At 44.1% G+C, this 16,779-nt stretch overlaps 1 protein-coding gene across 6 annotated transcripts in view; it reads right to left on the bottom strand.

Annotated features, from left to right (window-relative positions):
• Positions 1 to 16,779, bottom strand: part of LOC147026122 (uncharacterized) — a 154,440-nt gene that overhangs the window by 89,821 nt on the left and 47,840 nt on the right. For all 6 annotated transcript variants that reach the window (XM_085881236.1, XM_085881237.1, XM_085881235.1 and 3 more), the window contains 2 exons: positions 7,741 to 7,875; positions 3,287 to 3,400 (listed from right to left, as the gene is read on the bottom strand). In XM_085881236.1, the coding sequence (XP_085737362.1) occupies positions 3,287 to 3,400; positions 7,741 to 7,875 (249 nt within the window). The remainder of the gene's footprint in view (positions 1 to 3,286; positions 3,401 to 7,740; positions 7,876 to 16,779) is intronic.

The raw sequence follows: 16,779 nt of genomic DNA, 5'->3' as shown, positions 1-16,779 counted from the left end.
CCCCATTATTTTAGTAATTTTGCTGCACAGTTAGTAATAGGGCGAGCCCATATTTATGTGCAACTAAAAGGGCCACAAGTCGGCCATCTTGGATCTGAGCTCGAAAAAAAAATGACGTGCATACGTAAGCCATCGTTCTTTATCTGTTTGCCAAGTTTGAACAACATCGGTAAATGCATGCTCAAGAAATGGTTGAAGACATTTCAACATCACGTTTTATTTTTACAACTAAAATCGCTGCCAGTCGGCCATCTTGGATCTGATGCCGAAAAAGAATGAGGCGCATAAGGAAGCCCTCATTCATTACCTGTGTGCCACGTTTGTACAAGATCGGTAAATGCATGTCCGAGTAATGGTTGAAGACGTTTTTGACACTTGGTTGTTTTGCAACTAAAATGGCAGCCAGTTGGCCATATTTGATCACACCGCTAAACAAAATGATATGCATATGTGCACCATATGATGTGTTGTTTTATTGCTAAGTATGAATAAAAATCGGTCCATACATGTCCAAGGTATGGTTGCGGGCGGACGCACGCGCGCGCGCGCGCGCGCACACACACACACACACACACACACACACACACACACACACACACACACACACACACACACACACACACACACACACACACAACAAATCTATAAGCCCAAGTTTCGGACGAAGTCCAATGGGGGCTGATGAAATACACAATTACACCAACCCATACATTGACATCTTCCTACAATTTTTAACTATTGCCACCTATAACAAAAATGTCAAGGATGTCGTGATGGCAATCCGTAAAAGGATTGTGGTGTTGTATTGTGGTGTCATTCCTACCTTGTTGTACACCACTCCCTCCCTCTTCCATCTCCAGGCGCTGCAATGCGACATCGTCGGGTGCCGTAGGCGCCCCGACGATGACGCGCGCCGTTGAGACATACTCAGTTTTCACTCCATTTGTTTTTTGTACACCACCCCCCCTATTTCATCTCCAGGAGCTGCACATCATCGCCGGGCACCGACCAAACAGGTTGGCGACCGTGATGATGTGCTGATGTAAATTTTCACTCCGTTTGTTTGTTTTCTTGTTCGTTCGTCCGGGTGATATTTCAGCCATACTTTGAGCTGCGATCTCGGCACAAGATGAAATCTGGGCACAATAACGAACATCTGAGGATGCTGAAATCTGGGCACAATAGTGAAAAAGTGCTTTGGCAAAAATAGTATTTTGATTTTTTTGATAAATCCCTTAATTAATCAATTACTTAAGTATTATCGATTTATTAATTACTTATTTATTTTCTTTAAAATCTGGGCAATATATCAGGTACCTTTTGAGCTCGGAAACTGATATTTGGACACTTCAGTGAACAAGTGATTTGGCTATAAAGGGTATTTTTTGATTAATTGCTTAATCAATTCATCGATTAATCATTTAATTTTTCGATTAATTTCTTAAGTTACAGATTTTCAAAAAGTTACAGATTCAGGTGAAACAGTGGTGGTTTCAATATGCCTTTCACCAACTGATTAAGAAATTAACTATTTTACGATTATTATTTTATTACACAATTAATCAATCAATTATTGTATACCGCTCCCTCCCAATTCCATCTCCATGTGCTGCAAGGCACTGCAATCCATCATCTTTGTTAAAGAACATGTTTCACTGTTGGTAGAATACACAGATTGTAAAGCTTCCTTTCCAAACATCTACAAAAAAAAAAAAAATCCATCCTTGTCTTGTATACTACTCCCATTTGTTCTCATGGCATGACTCTGCCACTCCTAATCACCTTATAATTTGTTTGCTGGCATATGACAGTTATTCACAAGTCAATTCCAAATTAAAACCCTGTGGGTATTTCAGTGACAGTTGTTGATGTGGATAATATCAGCTCTTGTTTAAAAAAAAAAAAATAGCCAGGGGCCCAGTCTGATGTCCTTTCCAAGTTGAATTTTTATGTGGTTCATTCAGATTTAATCAGCTCAATGAAAACACCTTTTGGGGATTTTTTTATTTATTTAAATATTTTCCATTAACTTTTATGAAATTCAGTATCTAGTAAATAACTCCTGTTCAATTATTCCTTATTTATTGCTTTGTCTCTCTTTTTACAACCCCAAAAAAATCAATAGCTTTATTACGATTTAAAAAAAAAATGATGCGAGCAACTTCTTCTTTTGTATGCAGCACAAGGCTGTGGGGTAGCATAATTGTCTGTGAGCACAGCTGCACCACTGATGCAATGCCCTCTGTATGACATGGCAGGAATTTGTAATTGGTTCATGGTGCCGGTGATGGCTCGCTTACTCTTCATGAAGAACACAGTGGGATCTTTAACGTTCACAAACTAATGCTGGCAGATTGGACACCCAGTTTGACGTCCGGCACACACCTTGATGAATCGCCCTGCCTGTGAAACACCAAGATGACAGTCTATAGCTGGACCAAGACTCAAAACCGGGCTTGAAAGCCTGCTTAGAAGTGAGTGTGCATACCTTTAGGCAATCGTTCCAGCCCACACTTGCAGCTGAAAATAAGTCTAATGAGCTTTACATTTGCGAATTCATTGGCTGTTCATTCTTTATTTGTTCACTTTTCAAGTATAATTGCAATTGTTCAGACATCAATTTGAATACCAACATCAAGTTTTATTATTTTAAGCAACAAATACCTTTCCACCTGTTGTAAAATTGGCTGATCAAAATTTCTAATTTTCCTCTTGTCTTGACATGGATAAATGTGCAACAACTGTATTGCCAGAGATCTATCCCAACCACATTGCACGTCTATCCAATGATGCAAGCAAGTACAACTGCAGTCAAATATATGTTGACAATTATTGATCATTTGCATATCAAGCAGCATTTACTGTATTGTAAACATGCATTGTTAAACTGCACAGGTGGCATGACACCAATCACAGCATGCTCAACAAATTTACATGCCAAAAAACATCAGCTACTGTGTATCTGTTGCATTTGTGGAGGTTGAGGCGGCTGCTGTACTGGACAAAAACTAAAGATGCACAACAAGGCAGGAAACAGGACAAACCATCCATCATGCTGACATTATGAGATGGTACAATAAGTGACATTATGCACAAAACGTATGATGACCTCCATCGTTCCACCACTGGGAGTAATTGATTCACAGAATACACAACTCATTCCCCTTTCCCTTCTCCCCTTCACCACCACCACCACCACCACCACCACCACCACCACCACCACCACCACCACCACCATACTAAACAAAACTAGTTCAGTTTTAAACATTTTCAAAGTTATTCTTACCTGTTCACACAAGGCACTCGCAAACTTTATGTGTGGAATGCAGCATGGAGATGAGCACATTCCATCCACACTGTCCATTCCCAAGTGATGATGCAAATATGTCAGCAGTACCTCCTGTTGCAAACAACAGTTAATTTTTTCCCCCTCGTCAATTAATCCACCTCCACCACTACCCAACAAGTATATGTGATACAAATAAGATTACAGATTTTAGATGTGGGTTGCATCTTTTCATCAGATCAAGCAAATTAATATATGGCATAACTAACTAGATGATGCATCTCCCCCTAACTAACTAGGCATAACTAAGTAGGTGATGCATTTCACCCCTCCCCAACCCTAATCTTGAGGGCAGACATGTAGTAAACAACGCAGAATTTGGCCAGAGCGTTAGCTCGGGATACTCTCTCATAAACGAAAGTTTGTCATTTGTAAATTGCACTGAAAAGTACAATCATAAATAACGAGATATCTGCAACCATAAAGCGATCGCCAAGGGAAAGTCTTTTCAGACTGGGGGAGCACTATCAAGAGAGAGGGCTTGTGATCCAATGAGGGCTTTTTTTGGACTACCACATCTCCTTGACCTTCAACATTTAGGGATTATAGAGTAAATAAAGAAAATGTGCCCCCATCCACAAAACTCAACATCATGAAAATAGAAGGAAAATTATTCGAGTTGTGATCAAAAAAGTATTTTGTTAATTATGTCAAAATCCCAAAAAAGTAAGTCAAGGACACAAATCAAATATCAGTTGCACAACTTCAGCACAGGCCCACTATTATGATGCAAGAACATCTTGGAAGGCCAATGTGTCTGAAATTCTGCATTGGCTAAATAGAGCAATGACAGAAAAAAAACCTTTTTTTAGACCACCATTTGACCTTGACCTTTAAACTGAAGGGGTATAATGTAAATTAAGCCTAAATGTGCCTTTCTCTAGGGCCTAGAGAAGAGATAGCCTAGAGTCTAGGCTATCGAGAGAGGGCAATTTTGTTCTGATCAAAAACCCTGGTTTCATTTGAGTGAAAATTTTAAATTGTCTATATTTGGGTCATGACCTTAAAGTTAGGGCAATGTCAAAAAATGTCAACCGCACATACTTTTTATTCCCATTGTTTTTGCAAAATTTCATTCCGAAAGTACCAGCCAACTCTGAGATACAGCTTGGACATTGACAGAAAAAAAAAAACATAAAAGAGAAAAACCTAAATAGTAGTTTAGTACTCCTTCGGGTGCAATAACCTTTAACCCAGAGGGGTATGATGTAAATTAAGCATAAATGCACCTTGCTCTGTGCTCTCACGAGGGCAATATTGTTCTGATCGGACAGACTTTAGTCGAGTTAATGTGAAAAAAAAGTTTAAAGTCACCACCTTAAATGAGGGCAAGATCAAAATCAATTAGGTGAACACCACGTACTTTCTATTCACATAATTATTGATGCAAAATTTCATTCCAAAAGTCACAGCCAGGAAATTGATTGTTTGGAAATTTGGAGTGTTGACAGTGTAGGAAGATAAATATAAAATAAAAATAATAACCAAAAGTTGACCACGTGTGACTTCTTTAAGGTCACACTGAGGTGAACAGAGCTGCTTTCCACCAGGAGCGACTCCTTGAGGAATATCTGCCTACGAGAGATTCTGATGAGAATCGTTCTACAGAGTAACCATGAAAAATATGCGTTTGCCTCATAACGTCACCAAATGACATTATAATGTCTCAAGCTTGACATATCTAGAAAGCACTCATCAAGGTGTTCAATTTGAGGTATTACACGATATGGTACCTAAGATTTCAAAATTTGACCTTGGGGTCAAAAACTTTCGACCTCCAGCGCTAACCATGAAGGTCAAGGCCGATCACCACCAGAAATTAATCAGCTGAGCGACAGTCCATGAACTATATTCCCATGAAGTTTGAAGACGATCCGATCAAAATTACTCAAAAAATAAGGGTATTGTCAACTTCCCTGATTTGCGACAAAGTGACCTTGACCTTGAAAATTTTATGCGCTGAAAGGGACCTCTATAAGACTCTGATATGCGAAGTTACAAAAATTTCCAATGATAACTGTGCTCTGCAGAGTGATCAATACGTGATTACAGACAAAAAAAAAACATACAAGTTGACTAACATATCTTGCCAAAACGAAATAAAAATTTCTAAATGGTGGTTTAGTACTCCTCGGGTGTAAGAAACCCTGCAGTACCCTTAAAAATCGGGGGCGTCAATTGTAGAGATAAACCCTACAATAACAATAAGCTTGAATTGTAGAAATTAAATACCCCTTAGGTAGGGGGAAGCTTAAATAACAAGGAGCCCAATGAAAGTTGTCAACCCAATGCAAATAAATAATTTATAAATTGCCTTTAAGTACTGGCACATATATGCATGGCAGATTCATTATTCTGGAAAAAAAAAAAAGGATGGTCCATGTTTTCACAAAACTGTCAAAACATTCATGACCAGCAACACAGGTGCCGAGCAATAATTATACATCTTTAGAATTAATCTATGGGGAAAAATACAGTAAAACAAAGGCACACTCATTAAGTTGTTGTAAATAATAATACATTTTCTCTTAAATATAATGTGGACAACAGAGCTTCTGTATTATGACAATGGAACCAAGCCAATTTACTCCACCACCATGCCCACCCACCCTATGCCTGGTATTGGCTTAATGGTTAGGGTGTTGGGCTTTGGATCTGAGGGTCCCAAATTCAAATCCTGCTCAGCTGTTGAATTTATACCAGATGGGATTAACTCTGCCTGTCATCCTTCCGAGGTTAGCAAAATGAGTGCCAGCATGCTGGTATACTGTGTCGGAGTGGCGACCCGTCCAGGATTGTGCCCAATAGCCAAGGAGACTGCTGAGGTAGCACCAATGCTCTGCACAGAGTATGGTCCCAATCTCTCTCCCTCTCTCATGCCCAGCCACCCCCACAAGAAAAAAAAAATCTGAAATTAATTGTTTCAGTCCTAACTTTTGTTTCATTGTCATACAAAAGATGGTCAATTTGAATTAATTGTGCCATTTATACACACTGATGCAATCCAGAATTTTACAAGTTGGTCTGCACAGCTTATGAAATACAAAAACGGTGGTGAAAAAAGCCCACAACTAACAATTGGAATACACTGTGAACAAGACAACAAAAGGAAATCGAGATATGTGAAATTGGAGAGAAAGGATAGACAATTCAACATCAAAATGTTTACAATTATTTCCCACTCAAACAATGGTCAAGAGAGTGCAAAATCATCCTGTTTCGCAATATGTCATTTTGTTTCATCACCTTACAGAGAGATTAATTCCTCAATTTTTAAGATGTATATGCAATTTGTAAGTGGTCACATACAAGTGTGGTTATATGGCCCTTGGGGCTCCAGCGAGCAAGTGTGGACTTGCGAGACATAGAATTATGCAGATGCATTCGAAATTAGTCGATGGCCACATATGAACACGATTATATGGTCCTCCGAGCTCCCGTGAACAAGTGCTCTCGTGGCTTTTCTGGAATTATGTGGAAAACACAGACAGACATGGCTCGGCAACCTGGGGATTCCACCAAAGTCCGAGGACATGTCCTAGGTGCTACATGTGGTGGTGTACAAGTGGTGCTACCAAGTGGTGGTGCTCCCACTCCCACCAAGTGGTGCTACACGATACACATTTAGATGAAGAGAATTTTGGTCCCACCCCCACCCCCCAGGTTATTAAAAAAATTTTGACCACCAAAACCTCTCTGTGCAACCCCCCCCCCCACTCAACAATCATCCCACCCCCACTTCCCCCCTCCCCCTCTCCCCATACCGAGCCCTGAGCCTAAAAAGCAGTTTTCAACTCATGTCCAGCAATTTATTTATTTATATATCTTTGTTTAACCAATGAGGTTGAGTTGATATTGCTACCCAATATGGTCTTTTTGTTTGTTTGTTTGTTTTATGTTGAAAGCTACAGGCATGGACTGAATAGTCCTCATAGAGGCCGAGCCTTAAATAAAAGAACTGCATGAATAAAGTGAGAAGGGAAAATGAGTGAGTAAGAAAAATGTATGATGAAAAGTATATGATGTTTGTTTGCAAGAAAAAAAGAGATTAAAGCGAGCCCGGTAGTTATAGCTTGAGTGAGACAGAAAGCAAGATCATAAATCCTGACATGGAAAGTGTAAGATGGTTCCAGGCACCACTTTAACGCTCCAAAGTCGGAACAGTAGTACCACCCTTGGTGGTTGCTGTCTACAATCTACTACCTATGGACATTCAATACATTTACATAGCAGATCATGAAAGGTGAAAACTCAATGGACTGGTAGATTATAAAAAGCAATTACATCAAAACATATATATATATATATATATATATATATATATATATATATATATATATATATATATATATGCAAAAGTTTGAAAATTAATGAAGTGTGATGTGTGCACGTACAAAGCACTCAGCAGCATCCTGCATCCCACCCAGCTGGAACTTGTGTTCATCACGAAATGTCTCTGCCAAGGCTTGCCTAAGACCATCGGCTGTGAGCACATTGTGCCCACTGCTCTCAAACTGTCCAAAAAGCACCTGAAATGCAAACATGAGGATAGATACGTTGAGATTGAAGCAACTTTGTGGGGGGGGGGGTGGTGGTGACAAGCATCAACAGCAAAGCAACACATCCATAAAACAAATCATACAACAATTTGTTGGAAGGAATGTAAAACAAAAAAATTCAAGCATATCAAAAGAAAAGAAAATACTCGACCCCATTACTTCACCACCATCTCCATTCCAAGTTATATTTTTACTTACAGATGTTCCAGACTTCAACTCGTATCAATATACAGGTAGTCGTCGACTTACGACTGCGATCGGTTACAACCGACCAGTCGTAAGTCGATTTGGTCGCAAGTCGGCCAACCTTTATTTATAGTGTATAGGCCGATGCAAAAATTACCGTATGTATATTATACTGTATAATGATATAATAATAATAATCTGCACGTCATATTTTATTAACATTTTCTTCATTCATTATTGTTATAACCATGATTATAAAAACCATTTTTATTGTTACTGTATAACGTTTTTACGTCCGTCAGGTTTAAGTCAAACACTGCAAACTTTAGTACAATCGGTTAAATATTTGCAAAAACATACAAAAATACAAAAAATAGAAAACATTTTACAGTAGTTACAAAACATACTAAATTAAAAAAATACAAAACATGTTTTGGTCACTCGTGCTTGGCTGTGGATCGTCGATGTTATCGTCGATGCTATCAGCTGGGGCAGCGCTCGGGGTAGCCGGAGGAGTTGTTTTATTCATAAACATGGTGAGCTTTGTCTGAATTGTTTGTTTCTTTTTCTCCGCGTAAATTTCACGATACGGACGAAAAACATCGTGTGCCATCCGTTCAATCCTTGCAAAGCGTTCAATATTTGGGTCCATTTTCTCAAAATGTGAAAGAACTTTATTTAATAAAGATGAACCTTCTGATAATTCCTTAGTGGTCAATTTCCTTTCTGGCTCTTCCTCCTTTCTTTCGCCGCTTCTTCTCTCCTTTCTTCTTCCGCCACTATTTCTTCTTCCAATTTGATTTGCTCTTCATTTGTAAGTTCTCCGGATTCTTCGTCTAGCAACTCCTCGACATCTTCCACTTCACACTCCAAAGAAAGGTCTTTTGTCAGTTTTAGTAGACTTTCAACAAACTTACGAGCTCCTTCCTCATCTGCACTCGCTGCTTCTCCAGTCACTCGGACATTATGAATTTGGAATCTTTTCTTGAATCTTTTGAACCAACCAGTACTTGCTACAAATTCTTGACTGTAGTCTTCTCCGGCGCGCTCTTTCAAAGTCTGAAATAGACTTCTAGCCTCCGTCTGCACAGTAAAAAGTCTTAAAGGTGTCAGTTTTTGGATCTGATCTTCCATCCAAACATGCAGCAATTTCTCCATTTCGTGGATGGGCCCGGTCCGTTACGTCATTATAACTGTCGATCACATGGGTGCAGAACCTTTCACAGCTTCACGAATCCTTTCTTTATCTTTCAAAATCCTCGACACAGTAAAGTGTGATAACTTAAGATCACATGCGATCGCATTCACTTTCTTTCCTCCTTCGTCCTGTTTGATCACCTGCATTTTTGTGGCGAGATCAATGGCCTTTCTTTCCTTCTTGGCAGGTTGAGGAGTAGACAAAGATAATTTCCTCTTGGTAGACATCTTGGGGGTTTGAAGTAAAAATTTTAAGACAAACGGATACGGATAAACTGCGCTGTACCGAGACCACGCTAACACGCTAGCACTGCCGGGCACTGGGGTGGAAACTGGTGTACGGCCAGCTGGGCAACACTCGCGCTGCCAGACACGGAGCAGTCGTGGCCAGACATATAGTACATATCGCGGTCAGAGGCGTGGTCGTAAAGCCAATCAGTCGTAAGTCGTAAGTCGCATAGGTCATAAGTCGACGACTTACTTTACACTACATGGCCAAAAGTACGTGGACACGTGCTCGTCCCCCATCTCATTCCAAAATCATAGGCATTAATATGGAGTTGTTCCCCCCCCCCCCCCTTTGCTGCTAGAACAGCCTCACACTTCTGGGAAGGCTTTCCACTAGATGTTGGAACATTGCTGTGGGGATTTCCTTCCATTCAGCCGCAAGAGGTCTTGAGGTCCGGCACTGATGTTGGGTGATTTGGTCTGGCTTGCAGTCGGTGGTCCAATTCATCCCAAAGGTGTTCGATAGGGTTAAGATCAGGGCTCTGTGCAGGAGTCAAGTTCTTCCAAACCGATCTCGACAAACCATTTCTGTGTATACCTCGCTTTGTGCATGGGGTCATTGTAATGCCAAAACAGGAAAGGGCCTTCCCAAAACTGTTGCCACAAAGTTGGAAGCACAGAATCGTCGAGAATGTCATTGTATGCTGTGGCGTTAAGATTTCCCTTCACTGGAACTAAGGGGCCAAGCCCAAACCATGAAAAACAGCCCCAGACCATTATTCCTCCTCCACCAATCTTTACAGTTGGCACGATGCATTTGGACAGGTAGCGTCCTCCGGGAATCCACCATACCCAGACTTGTCCGTCGGACTGCCGGATGGTGAAGCGTGATTCATCATTCCAGAGAACGTTTCCACTGCTCAAAAGTCCAATGGTGGTGAGCTTTACACCATTCCAGCCAACGCTTGGCATTGCGTGTGGAGATCTTAGGCTTGTGTGTGGCTGCTCTGCCATGGAAACCCATTTCATGAAGCTCTGGACAAACAGTGTTTGTGCTGACGTTGCTTCCAGAATCAGTTTGGAACTCAGTAGTGAGTGTTGCAATCAACGCAGATGATTTTTCTGCACAACACACTTCAGTACTCTGCGGTCCCATTCTGTGAGCTTGTGTGGCCTACCACTTCGTGGCTGAGATGTTGTTGCTCCTATACATTTCCACTTCACAATAACAGCACTTACAGTTGAGCAGGGCAGCTCTATCAGGGCAGAAATTTGACGAACTGACTTATTGGAAAGGTGGCATCCTATGACGGTGCCACGATGAAAGTAATTGAGTTCTTCAGTATGGCCCAGTGTACTGCCAATGTTTGTCTATGGAGATGGCATGGCTGTGTGCTTGATTTTATACACGTCAGCAAAGGGTGTGGCTGAAATAGCCGAATACACTAATTAGACGGGGTGTCTGCATACTTTTGGCCACGTCGTGCATATGCCCAGAATTTTAGTCAGTCCAGCATTCACATGAAAAAAAAAATTTCAAAGAGCAATCCACTTTTCCTCTCAGAATCAGGTTAATTATATTTACTTACACCATCATGCAGAGTAGATATGCAGTCAAAGTTGAAATTTATTCCTTATTCAGGAATACTGTACTGCACTATGTTTGGATTATTTGTACTCCAAAGTAAATACCTCATAATTACAATGTAGAAAAAATACCCTTTGAAAAAAAATAAAATAAGAATAAATGCACAAAAATGACAGTTCATCCAATGAAAGCCCAATTGGAATGCAATGCGAGCCAAAAAAATGAAACGAAATAGATTTTTTTTAAATGGGACAGAAATGACAGACAATTGAGCATCACAGTGATCAATTGCAATCAACAAAGCAGATCAAGTAGTTTGTGATCGTTTTCCAGGCTAGAACACATGGAAAACTAGAAGGGCACACTTCGACGTCGCGACGTCACCAGATATGCCTCCGCCCACATTATTACATCATTATAACACTTGTATTAAGTTTGATTTAAATCCCTGAATCTAGATTCAAAATATTAAATAATTCTGGCTTCTAGACCATGCATCCCATCAGGTTGAAATTTAAAACATATATTCCCCATGACTACGAGATCATAACTGTGACGTTTCACATCGATTGATGTAGTGGTTCAAGAGAAATAATATTTTTAAGATCTTCGTTCAAACCGATATGGCTGCCAGACAATGTGACCAATTAATTATATTTGTGAACACCCTGGTATCATCAAGGCTTGGGGAACATGTAAGTGAAGTTTCCCCTCGACCTTGTGAAAGCATACGAACCCCGTGCTTCCCCATTGTCTCTGGTCGCTCAACTGAATTTGATTTATCATTTATTTATATTTTCGTTGACGGATTTGTCCGATGTTCCCCCCCCCCCTCCACCCGCTGTACCAGCTTCGATATCCAACGGCACACAAAATTTCAGCTTTCTACGTCATGCAGAAGGTACCGATCTATAATCATGAATTCCAGCGTGACGGAATCACTCATTTAATACAGTTATGGACATATCCACCTATATTATTATATCGCCGTTTTCCATTAGAGAATGGAGGTAAAATTGTGTTCATGAAAAAGCATGGAATATGATCCACACTATAAAGTTCTATCCAGTTGTCTAGCGTCGGCGGTTCGATTTTGGAGAATGACCTAAATTTCGTGACGGAATCATGCGCACAAATGACGTTTTCTGATACTAAGCATAAATAATGATACATCTGCTCTCGTTCAAAAGATAAAAGGATCAGTGATATTCAAGCTATTCTTGTCTTCAGTGTTGCTGATCAAATCAATACACTCTTTTAATTGGGGATAATTTTGTGAGATCCCTGGTTAATTGTGATCCCCGAGAAACTTGTGACGGAATCACAGAGTCGACGTGACGAAATCACGACTGCAATTTATTGGGGTTAATTATTTTATAATTGATCAAAGACAATGCGTGATAATGTTCAATGGATAATATTAAACATCACAAATGGGGACAAGGTAACATTGTCAAATTAAATTATTAGTTAGTGGAACAATGAATGAAAACGAAGCAACCGGTAATCTGAGTTAACAAGTAACTAAATGGCAGCTAGTACCCTAAAGGCAGGCCTACTTCTTATGGTGATGAAGGGAGATTCAAAAATCTGGTAAGTCTGATCGCAACTACTAGTACATAATTATTCTGCACATTCGTCACAGATGAAATTATGCCCTGCTCTTCCATAAACCCCCGCAGATGTATCATGGAACCATGTGGAACAAAGCGGACATTAGATCCAGGACTCTGAATCCTGGTTGTCGTCGTCCCAGTAGTTTCTGTCACACAGACCACATACATTGCTCATCCCTATTGGTAAACGGGAAAGCATCTGAAAATGTAAGTGGACAAGATTAAGAAACACGGAAGCAATTACAAAACCCGGCCACCCCACGCTGTCGCATGGCGGATGGGCAAATAAAGGCGATTTCTACTTACTGTGACCCATTGACATTTTGACCCAATTTTTAATTATTGTTCTCCACATTCTCATCATGAAAGTTTGTCGAAAAATTGTTCACTCCTTCTTAAATTCACCGCAATACTATCGCAGCATCGAGGTAAATGTTGGTAAATATCATGAAAAAAATCCACATATCCAGATGAATTCTCATGATTAAATTAGAGCTAGAACACAACTTTCAATGTTCAAGCTCAACATTGACAAATTTCGAAAGTATTTTATTGCATAAGACTACACATTGTGTTGCACTGTGCCCATGCCACTGTCAGGCAGACAGCATGTGCATCACTCTCTGAGATGTAGAACTGATGAGACGTTGCTCTGATAAATATAGCAGATGTCCTTCAAGCTTGGAAAATGTCAAACTAACCCACCTATATATTTCCCTGGACAGTCACTGGAACTGGAAGAGCTTCAGTCTCTTGAGCTTCAAGGCCTCTCCATCAGCCATGATCTCTCCATGGCCATCCACATAGCAAAGCTGGGTTCCAAAGCCAGCCACATCCTCTGCTGCTTATAAAGTCTTTCCTTGAAAAAAAAGTTACGTACAGTCTACAAGGCCGAATGTACAGGTTGAATGGAGTTCTGCATTTATTTTAATGTTCTGGCATGCCAGAATCACGTCCATCTCTCCTGGATTTGGTGGATTCTAAAGCTCCAAATATTGACAATTCCTACAATGAGGAAAGAAGCACAAGATCTGTGATCCTCACATCAGAGGCAGGTAGGGGGTGTTTCTAATTTTTTACCCATAACCTCTGGTCAAGCTCCTTCTGCTCTCTCAGCACTCCAACCTTCGCCATAACTCCAGGATGCACACATTCTTCCAGGAACACCGTGTGGTTAATCCTGCGAAACTCAGACTGAGGGCACACCCTAATTCTGTGCCTCATTTCTCCTGGCTGGGGAATTGCCTTTCTGCCACTTTTGTTATCAAACTGCCATGTGGGGTATGCTTACACACTGTGTCATAGCAGGAAAAGGGCACAGCTGCAGTGGAATGAAGCTCCATGGGTTCATTAGTGTATATTTGTTTTTAAACATTCAACTTAAGTGATACAAATATTTTGAGTAAGCAAAGAATAATGGCTCATTCGTCCAAGTCGTTCTCATGAGTGGTATTTCACCCTCCAGGGCTGCAGACAGGTGCCTCATTGGCATCATCTCACTTCATCCCCAATCTATACTCACAATAATTTTTACCCCTATTAGCTGTGCCGAACCCAGCCCTCTTGCAAGTTGCTGTATTTCCTTCCTTCCTCTCTCATTTCCTGTTCACCAATTCCCTTGATTATTGTGTCCAACTGTTGCACTACTGCTACACTGTCAATTCATACCATCCATCGCATCACTCTTCCACGAGCTTCAATATTATAAAGAAAAATAAGCATAAAAAAAAAACGATTTACAAATGCCAAGAGTCCTTTAAAGGAGTCCAATGTATACAAAGGGCATTGACAATGCAGAGGAGGCATCTTTTCATCACAAAAATTTCCACAACAGGACAGTTTGAACATGTCCACAGTGACGATAGAGTGTGTACACCCCCGCTCAATATTTTCCCCTTTTGTTTCCTTTTAGCCTGGAACTAAATGGCATGGTCAGACTTTTTACACCGTTATTTACACATCGTAACTCACAACTTCCAAATGAAAAATAAATTCTACAAATTTCAGAAAATTTATTAAAAATACAAAACGAGAATATTGTTGTGTTTCTGTAAAACTGCATGCCTCCGAAGGAAGTTATTTCAATAGTATGTGTATTAGTTGCAGTTCTTTCACTCTTTAGTAAACCTCTTTCTCTCACACAAAACGTGCAAGCAAGTACGCACGCCAATCAATAGAAACTAAGCAGATGCGCTGCGAGCACCGCCCCACGTGTCCGCGCTGCGAGCGCCTCCCCACATGTCCGCGCTATGAGCGCCTCCCCACGTGCCCGCGCTGTGAGCGCCTCCCCACGTGCTCGCGCTGTGAGCCCCTCCCCCACGTGTCCGCGCTGTGAGCCCCTCCCCACGTGTTCGCGCTGTGAGCCCCTCCCCACGTGTCCGCGCTGTGAGCCCCTCCCCACGTGTTCGCGCTGTGAGCCCCTCCCCCATGTGTCCGCGCTGCGAGCGCCTCCCCACGTGTCCGCGCTGTGAGCGCCTCCCCACGTGTCCGCGCTGTGAGCCCCTCCCCCACGTGTCCGCGCTGCGAGCCCCTCCCCCACGTGTCCGCGCTGTGACCCCCTCCCCCACGTGTCCGCGCTGTGAGCCCCTCCCCCGGGTGTCCGCCCTGCGAGCCCCCCCCCCCCGTGTTCGCGCTGTGCCCCCCTCCCCCACGTGTTCGCGCTGTGAGCCCCTCCCCCACGTGTCCGCGCTGCGAGCCCCTCCCCCACGTGTCCGCGCTGCGAGCCCCTCCCCCACGTGTTCGCGTTGTGAGCCCCCCCCCCCCGTGTTCGCGCTGTGAGCCCCTCCCCACGTGTCCGCGCTGCGAGCCCCTCCCCCACGTGTCCGCGCTGCGAGCCCCTCCCCACGTGTCCGCGCTGCGAGCCCCTCCCCACGTGTCCGCGCTGCGAGCCCCTCCCCACGTGTCCGCGCTCTGAGCCCCTCCCCCACGTGTCCGCGCTGCGAGCCCCTCCCCCACGTGTCCGCGTTGCGAGCCCCTCCCCACGTGTCCGCGCTGCGAGCCCCTCCCCACGTGTCCGCGCTGCGGACCCCTCCCCACGTGTTCGCGCTGTGAGCCCCTCCCCCACGTGTCCGCGCTGTGAGCCCCTCCCCCACGTGTCCGCGCTGCGAGCCCCTCCCCCACGTGTTCGCGCTGCGAGCCCCTTCCCCACGTGTCCGCTCTGTGAGCGCCTCCCCACGTGTCCGCTCTGTGAGCCCCTCCCCACGTGTCCGCTCTGTGAGCGCCTCCCCAAGTGTCCGCTCTGCGAGCGCCTCCCCAAGTGTCCGCTCTGCGAGCGCCTCCCCAAGTGTCCGCTCTGCGAGCGCCTCCCCAAGTGTCCGCTCTGCGAGCGCCTCCCCAAGTGTCCGCGCTGCGAGCTAATCCCCACGTGTCCGCGCTGCGAGCGCCTCCCCACGTGTCCGCGCTGCGAGCGCCTCCCCACGTGTCCGCGCTGCGAGCGCCTCCCCACGTGTCCGCGCTGCGAGCGCCTCCCCACGTGTCCGCGCTGCGAGCGCCTCCCCACGTGTCCGCGCTGCGAGCGCCTCCCCACGTGTCCGCGCTGCGAGCGCCTCCCCACGTGTCCGCGCTGCGAGCGCCTCCCCACGTGTCCGCTCTGCGAGCTCCTCCCCACGTGTCCGCTCTGCGAGCTCCTCCCCACGTGTCCGCTCTGCGAGCGCCTCCCCACGTGTCCACTCTGCGAGCGCCTCCCCACGTGTCCGCTCTGTGAGCGCCTCCCCACGTGTTCGCGCTGTGAGCGCCTCCCCACGTGTTCGCGCTGCGAGCCCCTCCCCCACGTGTCCGCGCTGCGAGCCCCTCCCCCACGTGTCCGCGCTGCGAGCCCCTCCCCCACGTGTCCGCGCTGCGAGCCCCTCCCCCACGTGTCCGCGCTGCGAGCCCCTCCCCCACGTGTCCGCGCTGCGAGCGCCTCCCCACGTGTCCACGCCTCCCCACGTGTCCGCGCTGCGAGCGCCTCCCCACGTGTCCGCTCTGCGAGCGCCTCCCCACGTGTCCGCTCTGTGAGCGCCTCCCCACGTGTCCGCTCTGTGAGCGCCTCCCCAAGTGTCCGCTCTGCGAGCGCCTCCC

This window comes from Eptatretus burgeri, chromosome 5 (genome assembly GCF_056783735.1).
Source record: "Eptatretus burgeri isolate ZD-2024b chromosome 5, Ebu_testis_v1, whole genome shotgun sequence".
Lineage (NCBI taxonomy): Eukaryota > Metazoa > Chordata > Myxini > Myxiniformes > Myxinidae > Eptatretus > Eptatretus burgeri.
The sequence above is the reverse complement of the archived record's forward strand: the minus strand, read 5'-3'. Positions and strand labels throughout refer to the sequence as shown.